Source organism: Garra rufa, chromosome 4 (genome assembly GCF_049309525.1).
Source record: "Garra rufa chromosome 4, GarRuf1.0, whole genome shotgun sequence".
NCBI lineage: Eukaryota > Metazoa > Chordata > Actinopteri > Cypriniformes > Cyprinidae > Garra > Garra rufa.
The window spans coordinates 27,127,291-27,143,766 of record NC_133364.1 but is presented as its reverse complement, the minus strand read 5'-3'; the positions used below and the strand labels follow the sequence as shown (position 1 = coordinate 27,143,766).

Sequence of the window (16,476 nt, the reverse complement as noted above, 5' to 3'; positions counted from 1 at the left end):
GATCATGTGACTGGAGTAATGATGCTAAAAATTCAACTTTGAAATCACAGGAATAAATTATATATTTTAAATATATTCAAATAGAAAACAATTACTTTAAATAGCAACAATATTTCAAAATGTTACTGTTTTTGCTGTACTTTAGGTCAAGTAAATGCAGGCTTGGTGAGCAGAAGAGACTTCTTTAAAAATTAAAAATCTTACAGTTCAAAAACGTTTGACTGGTAGTGTATATATACATATATTATTAGATCCATTTAATCATTTATGTGACTTTTTCTGCCCAGTATAATTTTAAATAATTTATTTTTTTGCTATTTCCAGAATTTCTCAGTCCAACCCTGACACAAATATAAAACTAGACAAACATGAAAAATTAAAAATATTTTTTTAATCCCTAAATTTTGAGTGAATATAGTGGGTAACAAGTTTTCTTTGTGTGTGTGTGTGTGTGTGTGTGTGTGTGTTTAATATATATTAAAAATCTGTATCAGTCATCTACAGCTGCTTTTTAATAAAATCTTTCAAAGCTGTCAAGCTATTTATTTATTTAGCATTGGCTGGAATCAACTATTAAGTAGTTAATTGTTAAAGTCTTACCCGAAAAATATTCCTTATGACTATTTGCTCTACAGTCATTTATTACACTCACTGCTGCAAACATAATAAATGAATAAACATGTAATGTAGATCAATGTATATGACAGGCGACAGCGTGGTTTGCCTAGTGATTCAGCATCAGCAGGATGTTGATGTGACATCCCCAATATTGCCTCATAAAGTCAGATCAAAACCACACATGCTTTAATACACAAAGCTCTTAATTCAATTTATAGAGAATAAAATAAAACAGACCAGCGACAGACAAACAGAAACTGTCTACATTTACCACTCAAAGGCAGTGTCTCAAAACCTATTCAGGTGCCTCCCTAGACTGTATTTGGGTCATTTAGCATTCTCAAACATCATAGTATAGCATTTTTAGGGCATTTTAATCTCAAACCTAGTGGGATGCCTGCCTAGACAGTATTTTGGACAACCCAGACAGCATTTATAAATCTAAAACCTAAGGAACTACAAATTAAGATAACATTTCTTAGTCATCAGTGTCTTAAAATCTAGTGAGCTGTCTACCTAGTCAACATTTTTGATAGTGCTTGACGCGCCTGTTTTCCCAGAAAACCTGTCTAGGTACGTTAATGTTAATGTTAGTGAGCTCAGCTTACTATGTTTTGAAGCACAGTCTCTGACCATGTTCATACAGGATTTATGTTTTCTAACATGAAAACAAAGCTAACCTACTTTTCATAGCGGTATGTGTTTGTATTGAATCCAGAGTGCTTAATAAGCAGCTATAAGTCATTGTAGAGGTGCACAGGGAGGAGTGTTGTATGTGCTAAGTGCAGGCTGCTAACTGCACATCTATCACAGATATTTGGGCAGCTGTTGTGTGCCCGCGTAGACGCAAGTGTCTGAATCAAGAACTCACCTCGAAAACAACTTCTTCATCAAAATCCTCAGTCATAGCTCTCCGCCATATGTGTCTATCAGTTGCGCATGCTGGGATGGTAGTCGATATGAATTACAGGAGGGATCTGTACAGCTTCTGCTGAATGCGCAGAGACACGCCATGACTTGAACTACAACTCCCATGGTGCATAGCTCTTCTTCTTCTGTTATTTGACGACGGTTTGCAAAACTTGTGCATATCGACATCTACTGGGTTGTTGCTTTTGATTTCTGTGGACAGTATGAAAGTTAATATAGTATGTGACCCTGGACCACAAAACCAGGGGTCATTTTGAAATTGAGATTTATTTATCATCTGAAAGCTGAATAAATAAGCTTTCCGTCGATGGTTTGTTAGAATATGACAAGATCATTTGAAAATCAGGAATCTGAGGGTGCAAAAAAATCTAAATATTGAAAAAATTGCCTTTGAAGTTGTCCAAATGAAGTTCTTAGCAATTAAAATTAAGTTTTGATATGTTTATGGTAGGAAATGTACAAAATATATTCATGGAACATGATCTTTACTTAATATCCTGATGATATTTTGGCATAAAAGAAAAATGGATAATTTTTATCCCATACAGTGTATTTTTGGCTATTGTTACAAATATACCCGTGCTACTTAAGACTACTTTTTATTGTCGGGGGTCACATATAGTCCTTTTTATTGAGTATTATATTGTAGAACATGATGCAAAACATAAAATTGTACCTCTAGTTCGTCTTAAATTATTATTTTTAGACAAAATGTAGTGGTTTAGCCACTCTAATTACCATTTATTTATTTACATAGATTTTATTATTATTTGTAAGATTATATAACAACAGTTTGATGTATTGTGGCCATTTATTTGTTTTTATTTAAATTGTTTTTATACTGTCGATGTGAGCTTTGTATTTTATTTGTAAATTGTTTTTATTGTTACACGTTTGTCAGTTTAAATGTTTTTCAATAAAAAGTTGTTTAAAAATAACTACTGACCTGTTGTACAATCAGATATTAGACTGATTATAAATACTGTAGCCCAGCAAACAACTTTATATTGTAGGATTATTAGATTTATTCACAGAGAGAGAGAGAGAGAGAGAGAGATTAATTTCACACACACACACACACACACACACACACACACACACACACACACACACATATATATATATATATGTATGTATGTGTGTATGTATGTATACGGTTTTAATGACTGAAAAAAAGATGTAAAGAAACCTGTTGAAATTAAATGAACACTATATTATACACTTTTTACTTAAAAAATATTGCTATATATTTTACTGTGGGATGTAATAAATATATAACTCACTATTTTCTCGTGTCCAAATGAGGAATAATGATGAATTTATTTCTGTTTTTGTTTTTTGTTTGTTTGTTTGTAGTAATGTTCTATTCGAAAACGAATCGTTCATTGGAATCGATTCCTTTCACAGAATCTGTCATACCGACTCGCGCAGGACTGAACTCTGCCCTGAAATCGGTTTATTTTGAAAATAGATATTAGCTGCTAAAGAGATACTGTGAATAAAGTGGACACGTTACTAAAATTATATAATATCTGTGGTATATAGTGGTAATAGTTGTGGTTGTGTAACTATAATGTGGACAGTGGGAGTCCAGTATTATAATGTGGACAATTGGGGAGTCGAAAAAATGTTTATTCACATATCACGTTTCGAAGAAACCATCATTTACGAGACATAAACACTAATCAGACACATTTACTTTTCCTTCATAGATGAAGAAAGAAATAACTGAATCAGTTTGTTCAAAAGATTGATTTAAGCGAATCGATTCACTGAAGGCATCGGACTTCCCAACGCTAGCGAGGTTTTTCAACAAGTGAGAGCGCCTCTAGCGTCGAATAGTAGGAGTTTTATTGAACTCTTTGGCTGGACTTCGCCGTTCCAGCTTTACAAAAGCAGTGGCAAAAACCATGGCAAGCATGGAACACATTCCACCTAATTAGAAATACAAAGACTTTGGAAAATCTTTTGAAGATATCGAGTTGTCTCTCCTTTTAGGACTTGCAATGGCTCCTGCTAGAAGAAAAGAACTGAATCTGAAGGAACTGTGCTGAATGCAGCTCATTCATGGAGTAAAGTGAGTCGTTTGGGGATCATGAGTACAGGTTAGTTTCCTGGATGAATAAACATCAGCTACTTGTGTTGAACAAGCATTCTAAGCGGGGAAGTCAGAAACGCAGGGGTTTCATGGTGAGAGATGTTGCGATATTTAACGGTTTCGTTAGAATGTTTCCATGTGTTGCAACCGGTGGAACTTTATTGAAGTAACGTTAGCAGCTTCAGTTTTCCTATTCTCTGTTAGAGAGGCTAATATTGTGCTAACGGGACGAACTGCTTAAAACAAGGATAACACATTCTTGGATGAAGAAGGTAAGGAACGATGTTGTGGTTTTATTTTGATATGTTTTCAGGGCACGAAGCTGAAACCTGAAGGGATAGTCAATTTACAGTCATATCCAGTTTTTTCCCCCAGGCATATATATGGAAACCGCACGGAATACTTTGATTTGACTTCATTCTTTTGTTTCAACTTTGCTTTATTTCCTTTCCCCGTCCTTTCGGTTTGACACACAAATAAACATTTTGGGAAGAGTTTACTTTTTCCTTTGTTCCCTGCATCCGATATGGACACTATTATGGAGGGTATAACCAAAGAGGATAACGTTGAAAAGTCCCGTGATTTTCTTTCCACTGCTGTAAGGAACTTTATCAGAGAACATCCGCTTGATGACTCGGTCTCGCGTGTTGATGTAAAAGCAGGGATTCCAGTGCGAGACACTTCGTGAGCTCTGTTCCCGGATCCGGAGCTCGAACACGGGCCCGCAAGACGCTCCGGATCGGAGAAAAGAATGAGCGGAGGAGGGCGCCTCCAGGATTAGTCTTGGATTGCTTCCCTTGGAATGGGAAGACCACATTTCCTCAAGAGAGCATCAACAAAACCAAGTGTTTTTTCTACTGAAAGCGCTGTCTAAGTGAATTCAACGAAGTCAACATAGTTGTTTTTCTGCTGTAATTAATTTTTGATATCTATAAAAAGAAGTCTGAAATCAAAATATACACTAAGATAAGTTTATGTGATAACTGTAGTTTCATCGTTGACACTGTACAACTAACAGCATCTGCTTCAAACCATGTAAACATAGCGACCTTTCTTTAACTTAATATAAAATGGATGTAACAATAATTGTAGTAACTGCATTTTGGCCAGAATACAGTCAAACCAACATTTATTCAGACACCTTCAACATTTCTCACATTATCACCTTTTAGAAAATGGTTATTAAATATGACAAGAACTCAGAGTTAAACTGTGTCTGAACAAATTCATGATAATGTCAGATACAGATAGAAAGGTATGTAATGGATTGCTATAAAACAAATATTCAGATAACTGTTAGTAGGACAATATTTACACAGCTATCAATACTTCATTGACCAATTACTAAGCAATGCTTAATTTTGTTTAGTCTGGTGTAAAAAGGTCCTATTAGCAGTTAAAGAAAAAACACTTTAGCAAAACATGATAAGGTCAAAATGCCAGAATAATTTTTGTATCCCAAATTTTACTGGTAGTCCACTGTATAAGTAGTTTTGGATATATTATGTCAGTTTATTGTATTTTGCTATCTTTACTTACTTAAATGAACTATAGTGTCCTGCACCCGCTAGTAAAAATAAATAAATAAAAAAATGAATATTTTTTTGGTTTGACTGTACATCCCACATCTGCCATTGGTTTTGAACATAGCAACATTTCCAGTTTTGGTCTATAACTGAGTAATTCATCTACAGTATTTGAAGTGGATCAAAAGTTGTCCTAAAACCAAAACAATATACCCATTCTTGTCTTAGGACAACTTTGATGAACCTTTTTGATCCACTTCAAATGTTGACTACTGTAGATTATATTTTATAAACTAAAGATAAAATTAGAATTATTAATGTTTACACTTAATATAAAAAAAACAGCTGTGCCCCTATTTGATATCTGAGACTATGAGAACATTTGTAAATCAGGTAAAATCAAAACCATCCTTCACCTTCTATACTTTTACCAGCTAAACATGATGATGTAAAAAAAAACATGGTTATTTTGTCATTGTTGCAGTGTCACCTCCTAAAATTAAATAAATGGAGCTGAATATTAATTAGTCTTTCCTGTATTATCCATTCATACTTAAAGTTGAATGCTCTTCAACATCAAAACATAGGTGAATGCCCTTAAAAATGTTAAACTCATTTATCTAACATAATTTTTTGGAACACAAACTTATATTTGTGCATGCATGCAGCCTATTTTTTTTCAAGAATCAGTGTATTGTTTGTAAGGGCTGTAAAAGTCTGGAATTTGTATGCGTTTTTTTTTTTTTTTTTTTTTTTTTCATATTTGTCAAAATGTGTTACGCACAAAACATCACGTTAGGTTTGAATTGGCAAAACACCTCTCAAGATGCTTGCTATGGATGTAAAAAAGCACATTTCCAAGCTTTAGAATTGAATGGGTGGGTGTTTTTCTTCATCAGTCTAAAACAAGTCCAATAAAGTGCATCCATCGATAATAAAAAGTGCCTTTTTGTAAGAAAAATATCTATATTTAAAATGCAATAATCACTTTTACTTAGCTGATTATGTATGAAATGAGAAGTGACAAATGCACCTTGGAGAGATCAAAACAAAACAACGGTCACAAATTAGATTTACAAAACGAGAATTTGTAAAGGAAAAATGACAGGATTTCAGTATAAGAGGAGACTGGTTTTCCTTTGCTAAAGAAAGGAAAATTTGCTTCCTTTGCTCCTGTAAACAAACGTTGGTTGGAGTGAGACTCACCGGCGCAGCACTGATATCCTACATCATCTGTCATCCGCTGGTGTATGATCAGTTGGCGCAAGGTAGATAAAAGTGATTATTACATTTTAAATATGGATATATTTCTTACAAAAATCCATCGATTCACTACTGGAGGCATTTATTCACCCCTGGAGCTATGTGAAGCACTTTTCATTATGGATAGATGCACTTTTTTGGTCTTTTTTGGACTGACGAAGAGAAACACCCACCCATGCAATTCTAAAGCTTGGAATTCCCTGGATAATTTTTAATATAACATGGATTTGTCTGAAAGAAGGATGTCATATGCATCTAGAATGCCTGGAGGGTGAGTAAATTATGGGCTTGGGCTAATTTTCATTTTTGGGTGAACTAACCCTTTTAAAGGAAAGGTCTGAATCTAGATCTAGAAATTAAATGCCACTGTTTAGAATGCTGTATCCGAATGTGCTATGAAGCATTTTTGTGAATGATGACAAAATCTTTGACTTGATAATGACTCATGCTGGACCATTTACAGAATCTCACACATTAGCAGAGAATCAAATAAATCAAAAGCTTTGATGTGCAGATATATAATGATGTATAAATAATATACCCTAAACTGATGTATGTTTCAGGGCTGCATTTCAGTCTTGACCTCAGTCCTGACCTGTTGTGTTCAGCTGTGTGTATGTGGTCTGCAAGTCTATTCATGGAATTCATGTAGTTCCCTCTCTTTCTTCTCTGTGTGAGTTTATGCAGGAATGAAGAAACCACCGGTTGCCCCCAAACCCAAGCTGGTTCAGTCGCAGAAACCATCACCTCCCCCCATCGCCCCAAAACCAGAGATCCTGCTGCCTTCACCCTCACCCACTGCGCACAAGAGAGGAAAACCTGCTGTCGCCCCCAAACCATGTTTGCCCAAAGCCCCTCAGAAACCTCTCCAACCTAGACAAGATCCCTGCAAGACCCAACATCCCCCCGTTTCCAAAAATGGGGGTCCTGCTGTACTATCCCCACACTTGTCACATTACATTATACCACCCAGTACTCAAGTTCATCAACTAGGTAACAGCAAATCAGAGGATTCTAAAGAAATATGTGGAACAGCGGAGGTAGGTGTTTTCAAAGAGGGCGACAGCCCAAAAGAACAGTCCTTTTACAATGACACATCTGAACAGGAACAAATGCTTGCTCCCATGGACGCATCTACAGAGTCAGAGGAAGAAACAAACTCTGCCACACTAGAAAAGGACCAGGCAGGTACACAAAAACAAACTTCTGTCCAGATTCCAAGGCACAGTCCTACCGAATCCCTACAGGAATGGTCTGCAGAGCAGAAACACACCAGGAACTCCATTTTTAGCTCTTGCACAAGTGACAATGATGGTGTTCCTGCACCACCCAGCAAGCCACTCCCTGTACCCCACCCACGACGCCCTCGAAGGGCACTTCTTAGGCAGAATGTTGTGGAAATTGCACCTTCGGACACTCAAGCAGAGGTTCTTGAACACGTTCAGACAGACACATTACAAGAAAGTCCTGAAAACACTTCAAAAAGCAGTCACAACTACACGGACACACCTCTAAATTTATGTTCCCCTAAAGAGAACACGGAAAACACGGACAGTGACACCTTAACCAACACTGATTCTTTTCACAAAGTAGACTCTTTTCACAGTGCACATATTGAAGACCTGCCTTCTGATCTAGACTCCACCCATTATTCTGTTCCGACAAATGGTGTAACTTTAGCTTCCATGAACACAGCTGCGGAGGAGGGGTCGCAACCTCCAGCTCCGCCACCTCGACAGAAATCCCTCCCACAAATGGTTGATTCCTCATGCAAGGCCTCAACATCAGTGGACAACTTGCTTATGCATTGCCACTCCGATCTTCAGGAGGATTCGTGTGAAGATGAGGAGGTGCAAAGCGATGATGAAGCATATGGAGATTTTGCCCGATACCCAATAACTCGGAGTCTTCCTAAACAGATTAAGCTTAGCTGTGGATCACAAGTGCCTGCTTTAACCAAGACATCTCTGGATGTGGAGGACAAGTCCCCGAAAGTCATGCCTAAAAAGCCTCAACGAAACAGTCTTCCTGTATCGGGTGTGTTGCGGAAGCAAAACACACCTCCGCTAACACATACTCCCCCTCCACTTCCAAACTCCAGTCCTCCCATATTCCGAGAACTTCCAGCACCTCCTCAGGAGAAACATTCATGGCGAGTCGCTCTTCCTAACATCCCTCTCTTTAGTAGAAACCAACCGACTAGGAGTAACAGCCAGCCACATGCTGGAGGTGTGGGAGCTGTTTTTGTCAAACAGAGGGCAAAGTCGTTTTCCTCTGCAGATCTTCAGCGAGTGGACACTGGATCCGAATCTTCAGAGCCGCTGGTACGCTCCGATCAAACGCGCCGTAGCTTGCGGAAACTTCTAGAGCTGCGTGTGTGTGCACGGTTGCTTCCCAAGTTGCTTCGCAGTGGACAATCCCTGGATTGCACTCGTGCTGATACGGAATATGAGGATCATAAAACCGCACCCGCTAATCAGGTCGCATCTGACGATGATGAAGAAGCTCAAGGTGACAGTGAGGCTGACTGTGAGGTGGAATACGAGAATGTCCGATTATACGAGAAAATTCCAGAGTACATGAACCTGCCCTGGGTCTATTCAAACCAGGATGTGGACACAGGCGTGTATGAAGTCCAGGAGCCATGTGAATTGAACAGGTCAGTTCGTGCATATGCACATATGTGACCCTGGACCACAAAACCAGTCATAAAGTGTCAATTTTTCAAAATTGAGATTTGTACATCATCTGAAGGCTGAATAAATAAGCTTTCCATTGATGTATGGCTTGTTAGGATAGGAAATCTGGAATGTGAGGGTGCAAAAAAATAAAATATTGAGAAAATCGCAAAAATATTGAGAAAGTTGTCAAAATGACGTTCTTAGCAATGCACATTACTCATCAAAAATTAAGTTTTGATATATTTACGATATGAAATTTACAAAATATCTTCATGGAATATAATCTTTACTTAATATACTAAGAATTTTTGGCATAAAAGAAAAATTGATAATTTTGACCTATACAATTTATTTTGTGCTATTGCTACAAATATACCCATGCTACTTATGACTGGTTTTGTGGTCCAGGGTCACATATGTATATACAAGTCATTAGTCATTCTGAACTAAAGTTGTCTTGTATAATAGTTTGTTGCATTGCATGTTTGTTTTCATTCCATTCCGATGATCCAATCTTAAAAATTCAGGGGTTAAAGATCAAAGACATTAGTGAAAGAAGATTAAGCTTAAAGACTACTTCAAAAGGTGCCTAACAGGTCTGCGTTAGTCACTACTGAGTCACTACTTAACTAAGCTACCTGTTTTTTTGCCACAGGGTGTGATTTGTAAAGCAAAAGCTTGTGCTTTTGAAATGTTTTCAGGGCTTGAATTTCAGTGCAGGATATTGCGCATAATTTTACTCATTCCCGCAGGTTCCATGCTTGTAATGCATAATAATCCCGCAAACTTTTTATCATTAAAGACTGCACTATATATGGGACAGGGAATGATTCAGACAGTGTAAATATGCTTTCCACCGGGGAAAAAGAAGTCTGATTTCATGCTGTTTCACACGAACCGCCCTCTAGTCCAAGAAACACAATAGCGCAGAGCGGGTCTTATGCGCGAGTCAGTGCACAAAATGTATCAGACCCATTTGAATTCTCAACAGAATGCTATATTTTATAGTGATATGGATGAGATTAGGAAGAGATATAGATGGCAAACATCACTGATGAGTTAAAGGGGTAATCTATTAGACTGTGGCTGTCAAATGCGCGCTTTACCGAGCTCAGTGGCTCTGGGCCAAGCTGTGATAAACAAAATGCTATTGGCTATTTTAAAAAGGGGACGGGACTGCTTGATATGTCCTGCCCTGTCCTTCTGTTTCAGTTGAAATTACATCAACACATAGAATAATGCTGCATGTTTCAAAGAACTTTAGTTGATTTTTAAGTCTTACAAGTTTAAACATTCAAGATTTTTTAAACCATTCAAGCGCAATGAGCAGCAAAAGAGCATCTGCATTCAATTTCCATGGATGGACCGTCACATGCGACAAGAGTCCTAAACACATCGGCCAATCAGAAAAACGTATCAGCTGATGCTGGTATTTGAAAGATGCCAAAGGCCTTTATTAACCCCCCGGAGCCGTGTGGAGTATTTTTTATGACGGATGTTTGCGCTTTATTTGACTTCTGTTGGAATTGCCATTCACTGTCATTGTAAAACTTGGAAGGGAAAGAACTTTTTTTTTTAAATAACTTCTAATAGTTCCTAATAGTTAATTCCTTGTATTAGTACACCTAGGATGGCTTGAGAGTGAGTAAATCATAGGGTTATTTTCAATGTTTGGATGGTTGCATCTTCTAGTTAGCCTCTGCCAGTAGATGCCATAACTACACTCTTAAAATGCCATAATAGAACCCTTTTTGTCTAAATGGTTTCATAAAGAACCTTTACCATCTGAAGAACCTTTCTGTTTTACAAAAGGTTCTTTGTGGTGAAAGAAGGTTCTTCAGATTATAAAGAGGTAAGAAAGAGATGGTTCTTTAAAGGAACCTTTGACTGAATGTTCTTTGTAGAACATTGTTCTTCTATGGCTTCGCGATGAAGAACCTTTTAAAGCACCTTTATTTTTAAGAGTGCACACTACTGCACTGGCAAAAAGGCCAACCTTGTTTAGGACTTCATAGATTGACGAGCTATACACTCTTAAAAATAAAGATTACTTATTGGCATCAATGGTTCAACTAAGAAACTTTACCACCTATGAAACCTTTTTATTATTTACAGTGTAAAATGTTCTTTAGATTATCGAAATGTTCTTCACACTAAGAAAAAATGGTTCTTTTAAGAACTGTTCACTGAAAGGTTCTGTAGGGAACCAAAACTGTTTTTTCTATGGCATCACTGTCAAAAAAAACCTTTTGGAATCTTATTTTTTAAAACTGTATTTTAGGATTTCAAATCAGGCACTCTTTCTTTCCTGATAGAATGCCTACGCAACATTAACCTGGTCATAAGAAGGACAATAACTATAAAGATAACAATAACGATTAGTATATAAAAGTTCACACCTACGGATAACAGTTATATTATCGGCGTGTGTTGCATTATGTCATCTGCTGCTTTAAATGCTGATTTGCTGTGAATTTTGATTGGCTTCAAATGTTTTATCATTCATCAGCTGGAAAAAAAAAATGCTGTAAGTGATTTCAACAGTATTGTTGTTATAGTTGTGGTGTGGACTTCCTTTTATTATTACAGCGATTATTGAAAACTTTGTAGTTTTTATTAAAAGCTATTATCCATGGTGTGGATGAGCTTTAAGACACATAATTAGCTGGAATATTTTAATATATTATGCTGTTTATTTAATTTTGGTTTGGTCTGTGATCATGGAAGTGTGTGTGTGAGGGTTACAGTCCACTCTTTGAGCCCAGGTTGGGCCGTTTTCCTGTGGGTTATTTTCAGTGGCCAGAGCAGGAAATGTCTGTAGAGAAGAGAGCTGAGCCACTGGAAAATAACCTTTCCCTCTCTCTCTCTCTCTCTCTCTCTCTCTCTCGCTCTCTCTCTGTTTCTCCCACACTCTTTCTCTCACACGCTCTCATTCTCAGAATTTTCAACTGCAATCTTCTGGCTCACAGTCATGCTTTGTCATTACAACATTTCCAACACAGTAGCAAAAATCATGTCATATCAGTAAAACATGAATCATCTCATTTTGATTGCAACATATACCAACTGCTGACTGTATTACTGACCTCATTATAAAATTACAGCACCCATGGCTAATTTTTTCTCAGCAGTAAGAGTTTTGTTTTAGTTTTGTAGAGAAAGTCATGCGTAAGCATAGTTTATTTTTGTCTACAAAAGTAATTTCAAGCATATTTGCATAAGCCTGTAGACCAAAATAATTGAAAACTCATAAATTTACAAACATAAATTCCAAACACTTGGCTTGAAGTGTGTTTACTGATGACTCTGGATGTTGTAAACACATTCTTGACCTCCATCACACATCGGCTTGTCGGTAAAGGGGACTCTGCGCCGGTGAAAACTTACAGCATTTTGCTGAATTCGCAGTTGGTTTCCAGATGCACAGGACGTTGAATCAAGTTTGTGGTTGTGTGTCTGAAGTTGTCAGCAAGTTGTTACCAACAAATATTTTACAGTCATGTGGGCTACAGCCCTTGATCCTAGTAATAATGCATTATCATCTTTGATCTCTCAGTAATACAATGCAGAATACACTGCGTTTAATAATAACCACCATGCAACAATGCAAATCTTCGTTTCTTTCCTTCCTAAGTCCTTATTTGAACTGCAAAAATCTTATGTTAAGATTTTTCTATACTGTTCCAGATACACATTTTTAACAATATTAAGTAGGAAGCATGTTGTGTTGCATACTGAAAACATAACCACTTTCTCTTTAACTGTTGGACTTGAAATAATTTGGTCACTGGACTTTATTAGATAATTAGAGTCATGCTGAAGCACTTTGAGTGAAACATGTGCATCTATGTACCTACTTAACCATATTTTAGGGACATTTTTGTACCCAGAAGTGAGCTAAACCTTACAAAATCTTCCAAAACATAGTTTTGGGAATGTCATTTTGTTAAAACATAAAAAAAAATGAGTACTTACAACTAGCTATATATTAAAATTATAGAAGTCTATGCAGTGTCCCTATTGTATGATTTTGCCAACCTGATCTCATGACAAAAAAAACAAAAAAAACAAACACATACCAGTGTGAACTTTTTCACAAGATGCGAAATGCGTATCGCCTTGTACATTTTATGACATATTCGATGTGAAATCTCCACTAAGTGGCACTAAAAGAGTGTTCGAGTGTCGCTATAACGCTAATGCTCTGTGACGTTTTAAAATAACGTACCATCTGCACTACACATTAACCTACTTGACAGTATGAACAAAAGTGAATGTGACGTAAAAATCACAAGCATGCCGTTTTAGCTTGTTTTTCGATCTCATCTTTCAGCTCTTTCATTGCAAGTCATGTTTTTCACAGGATTCTTACCCAAGGATTCTGCATCCTAAGTCCAATTCCGTGCCAGCAGAGCTACCCAGTAAGCTTGTTACATCTGGAAAGCGAAACACATGGAGCTGTAATCATAACTGTGTACGAACACGATTACAAGTGCTTGCTGTTTTACCGTCTTTAGTGTTCATTTCTGTTGGAAACTGCAGTGAAATGTTACCCTGGAAATCCAGAGGTCTCGCGAGAGCACAATTTGAATTGTCTCTGCAAGACACTCTGGCATCGAGCAATGATGCCGGTTGCAATACGTAAGCAATTGTGGGAACCAATCAAATCGGTGTATCTGATGTAGGCGGGCCAGAGGCGAGCTAAGCTGATGATGACAGCACTGCGACGTCCGAATCATATAGTAAACTTTGAAAGATCGCTGTCGCTACAGATGAACAACAAGTTGTTTGAAAAGGCTTTGGCCGCTACAATGAACGAGTTAGACTTGGCTTTCCATATAAAAGAGGAACAGAAAACCGAAAACTCGAATCGTTCCTTTGCAAGAAGGACGTTTTTGCTGTTTTGCCGACTGGATATGGCAAGAGTTTAATCTATCAGTTCACGAGTTCACGCTTACATATAATTAGCCGGAGAATAGTAGTGCATGTTTGGCGTGCTGTCCGGTGAAGGGCTCCGAGCTCGGGAGTGGCCCGAACCCAGAGTACGTTACCCCCCAATAGGAGTAGCGAGAACTCGGAGTGATGAGATGGGGTGGTGGAGGTTTACTGATAAACCATCGAGTGAATTGAGGTGAGTCAGCTGTATTTAAACCTATGGCGCTGATTGACTTGTGATGTTTACGCTAAGCATCTGACGCGCTTCTCCCGAACTTTGTTAATGAAACATCATTTAGCTCTGCTGGTAGCTAAGCGTGTATTGTTGTGATTGGTCGTGGCATTATCCAATTGCGTGCAGTTAGAGTTTCAAATGCATGCTTGGTGCCGCCCCTCGAGTTAGGCAGTTTTCATTGCTCGATCCCAGACCCTTAATCTTAATAGATTAGGGTCTGGATTTTTCCAGGCTAGTGAAATGTACTTATTACTATTAGTACGTATTTGGTGTCTTGCGGAAAATTTCCCACAGGACATGTTTCCCACATGTTTTCGTCATGAGATCAGGTAGCAATTGATTTTGCACACTGTACAAATGTTGCCAATCCTAAAAGATTGCTCTGATCCTAGACCAAGATCTGTAGTCTTTGAATGCTAGTTTGACATGTTCACCGACAGACGATTAATGGCCATATAATTTTTGCTGGTGTCTGAGGTTTTTAGGCACGGTCCTGCTGCTGGAGCGTGGCTTCTCCTATGATGAAAACCCATTACGAAAACGTACGAGAATCTAATTGCGCAATTAGTGTGACAAAAACAAACCACCACTTGCACCACCTTGCCTTTTTACCAAGGCAACCCATGACCAAAATTACCATAAGAGATTTTGTTTGCTAGCCTCCATTTCAATTCTGCATGTAAATGTGGCTCACCCTCACTGATTGTGTCCAAAGTGATGTAAAATGACAATTTTTAACAAGTTTTGACTGATGTACACAGTCTCACATTAATGACAACTGAGATTCCACTGTGTGACTTATAGTCTTATAGCTGGGATCATGTTCGGACAGTCTGACAAGAACAATCATAAAAGACTATTGTAAGTTGTACAGTGTTCGCCCAGCTCGAGGGAGAGAGAGAGAGAGAGTGTGTGTGTGTGTGTGTGTGTGTGTGTGTGTGTGTGTGTGTGTGTGTGTGTGTGTGTGTGTGTGTGTGTGTGTGTGTGTACTATTTATCGTTTTGGAACCTTTTTTAGGGGTTCAAGCATGTAGCGCTGAAACCCTATTGTAATTGTTAGAATGGTCACCTGTCAGCGATCTCCAAGTAAAACTAATCGTGCAGACCAAACCGTAAGTCGTGGAGCCTTGAAAGGTGGAGGGATGGTGGTACTGACACTGCCTACAACGTCACCAAGGCTCGCCCCAATCGGCCTGACGGGTGCTACAGTGAACAAAAGTACGAAATCGCTCGCTCCTAAACCATCAGTCGCAGGCTCAAGTGTCTTATGTTGTTGGCTCACGCAGGACAAAAAAAACGTGAGCCTGGCAAAATTGTCAGGTATTTCCGTTTTTTTTGAAAAACCTACTTTTACAAACTAGGTTTTTCATCGGAACCAAACCAGTGCAGAAAAATGTTACATCAATAGCAATACTTATCGAAAATCTTTTTTTAGTAAAAATAACTCCTGAAGGGAATGAAATATCTTCACCAAACTCAGAACACATATGTAAAATGCTCAATCTGAGGTCACAGGAAAGACAAATATTGCATTTTCAAGAGTGTAAATGATTGTACATTGCCTCTAACACCACTGCTGTCAATCAAATCGTTTGTTAAATGATTGAGAATATGTAAAAGACCTACTTTTGTGAACTAGTCCTAGGTTTTTGCTCAATCTGGAAAGAAAAAACACTGCAGTACAGTTCTCTGGACTCTATAGGCCAATAATGATTAAACAATGCTGAAGTTTACTCTTTGGGAAGCTATAACGGGGTTGTTTAGAAAAGGGGCCTGTCTGAATTTACTCAAAAGCCTAAAGCAAAACTCAAAACTTCACAACCTGCTGATCACATGCAACAGGTGATTCTTAACAAGCAAGTTGGCGCTTTACATGATATTTATATGGTAAAATACCTGGACTACCTTATATAGTTCAGGATGTCCCTGAATGTCTTTTTTCCTGATAATTTACTCATCCCCATGTCATCCAAGATGTTCATCTCTTTCTTTCTTCTGTTAAAAAGAAATTAAGACGTTTCATGATTTTTCTCCATATAGTGGACTTCAAATGGGAGCCAACGAGCTAAAGATACAAATTGAAGTTTTAATGCAGCTTCAAAGGGCTCTACACGATCCCAGTCGAGGAATAAGGGTCTTATCTAGTGAAACGTTATTTAAAAAAAATAAAAAAAAATAAAAAAAAAAAAAT

At 37.8% G+C, this 16,476-nt stretch overlaps 1 protein-coding gene across 1 annotated transcript in view; it reads left to right on the top strand.

Moving 5' to 3' along the window:
• The first annotated feature begins 3,440 nt into the window (after positions 1-3,440).
• The window catches only part of fgd6 (FYVE, RhoGEF and PH domain containing 6), a 32,336-nt gene continuing 19,300 nt past the window's right edge, over positions 3,441-16,476 (top strand). The window contains exons 1-3 of the mRNA XM_073837809.1: positions 3,441-3,653; positions 7,123-9,094; positions 15,346-15,493. Of these exons, the coding sequence (XP_073693910.1) occupies positions 3,644-3,653; positions 7,123-9,094; positions 15,346-15,493 (2,130 nt within the window). The 5' untranslated portion in view covers positions 3,441-3,643. The remainder of the gene's footprint in view (positions 3,654-7,122; positions 9,095-15,345; positions 15,494-16,476) is intronic.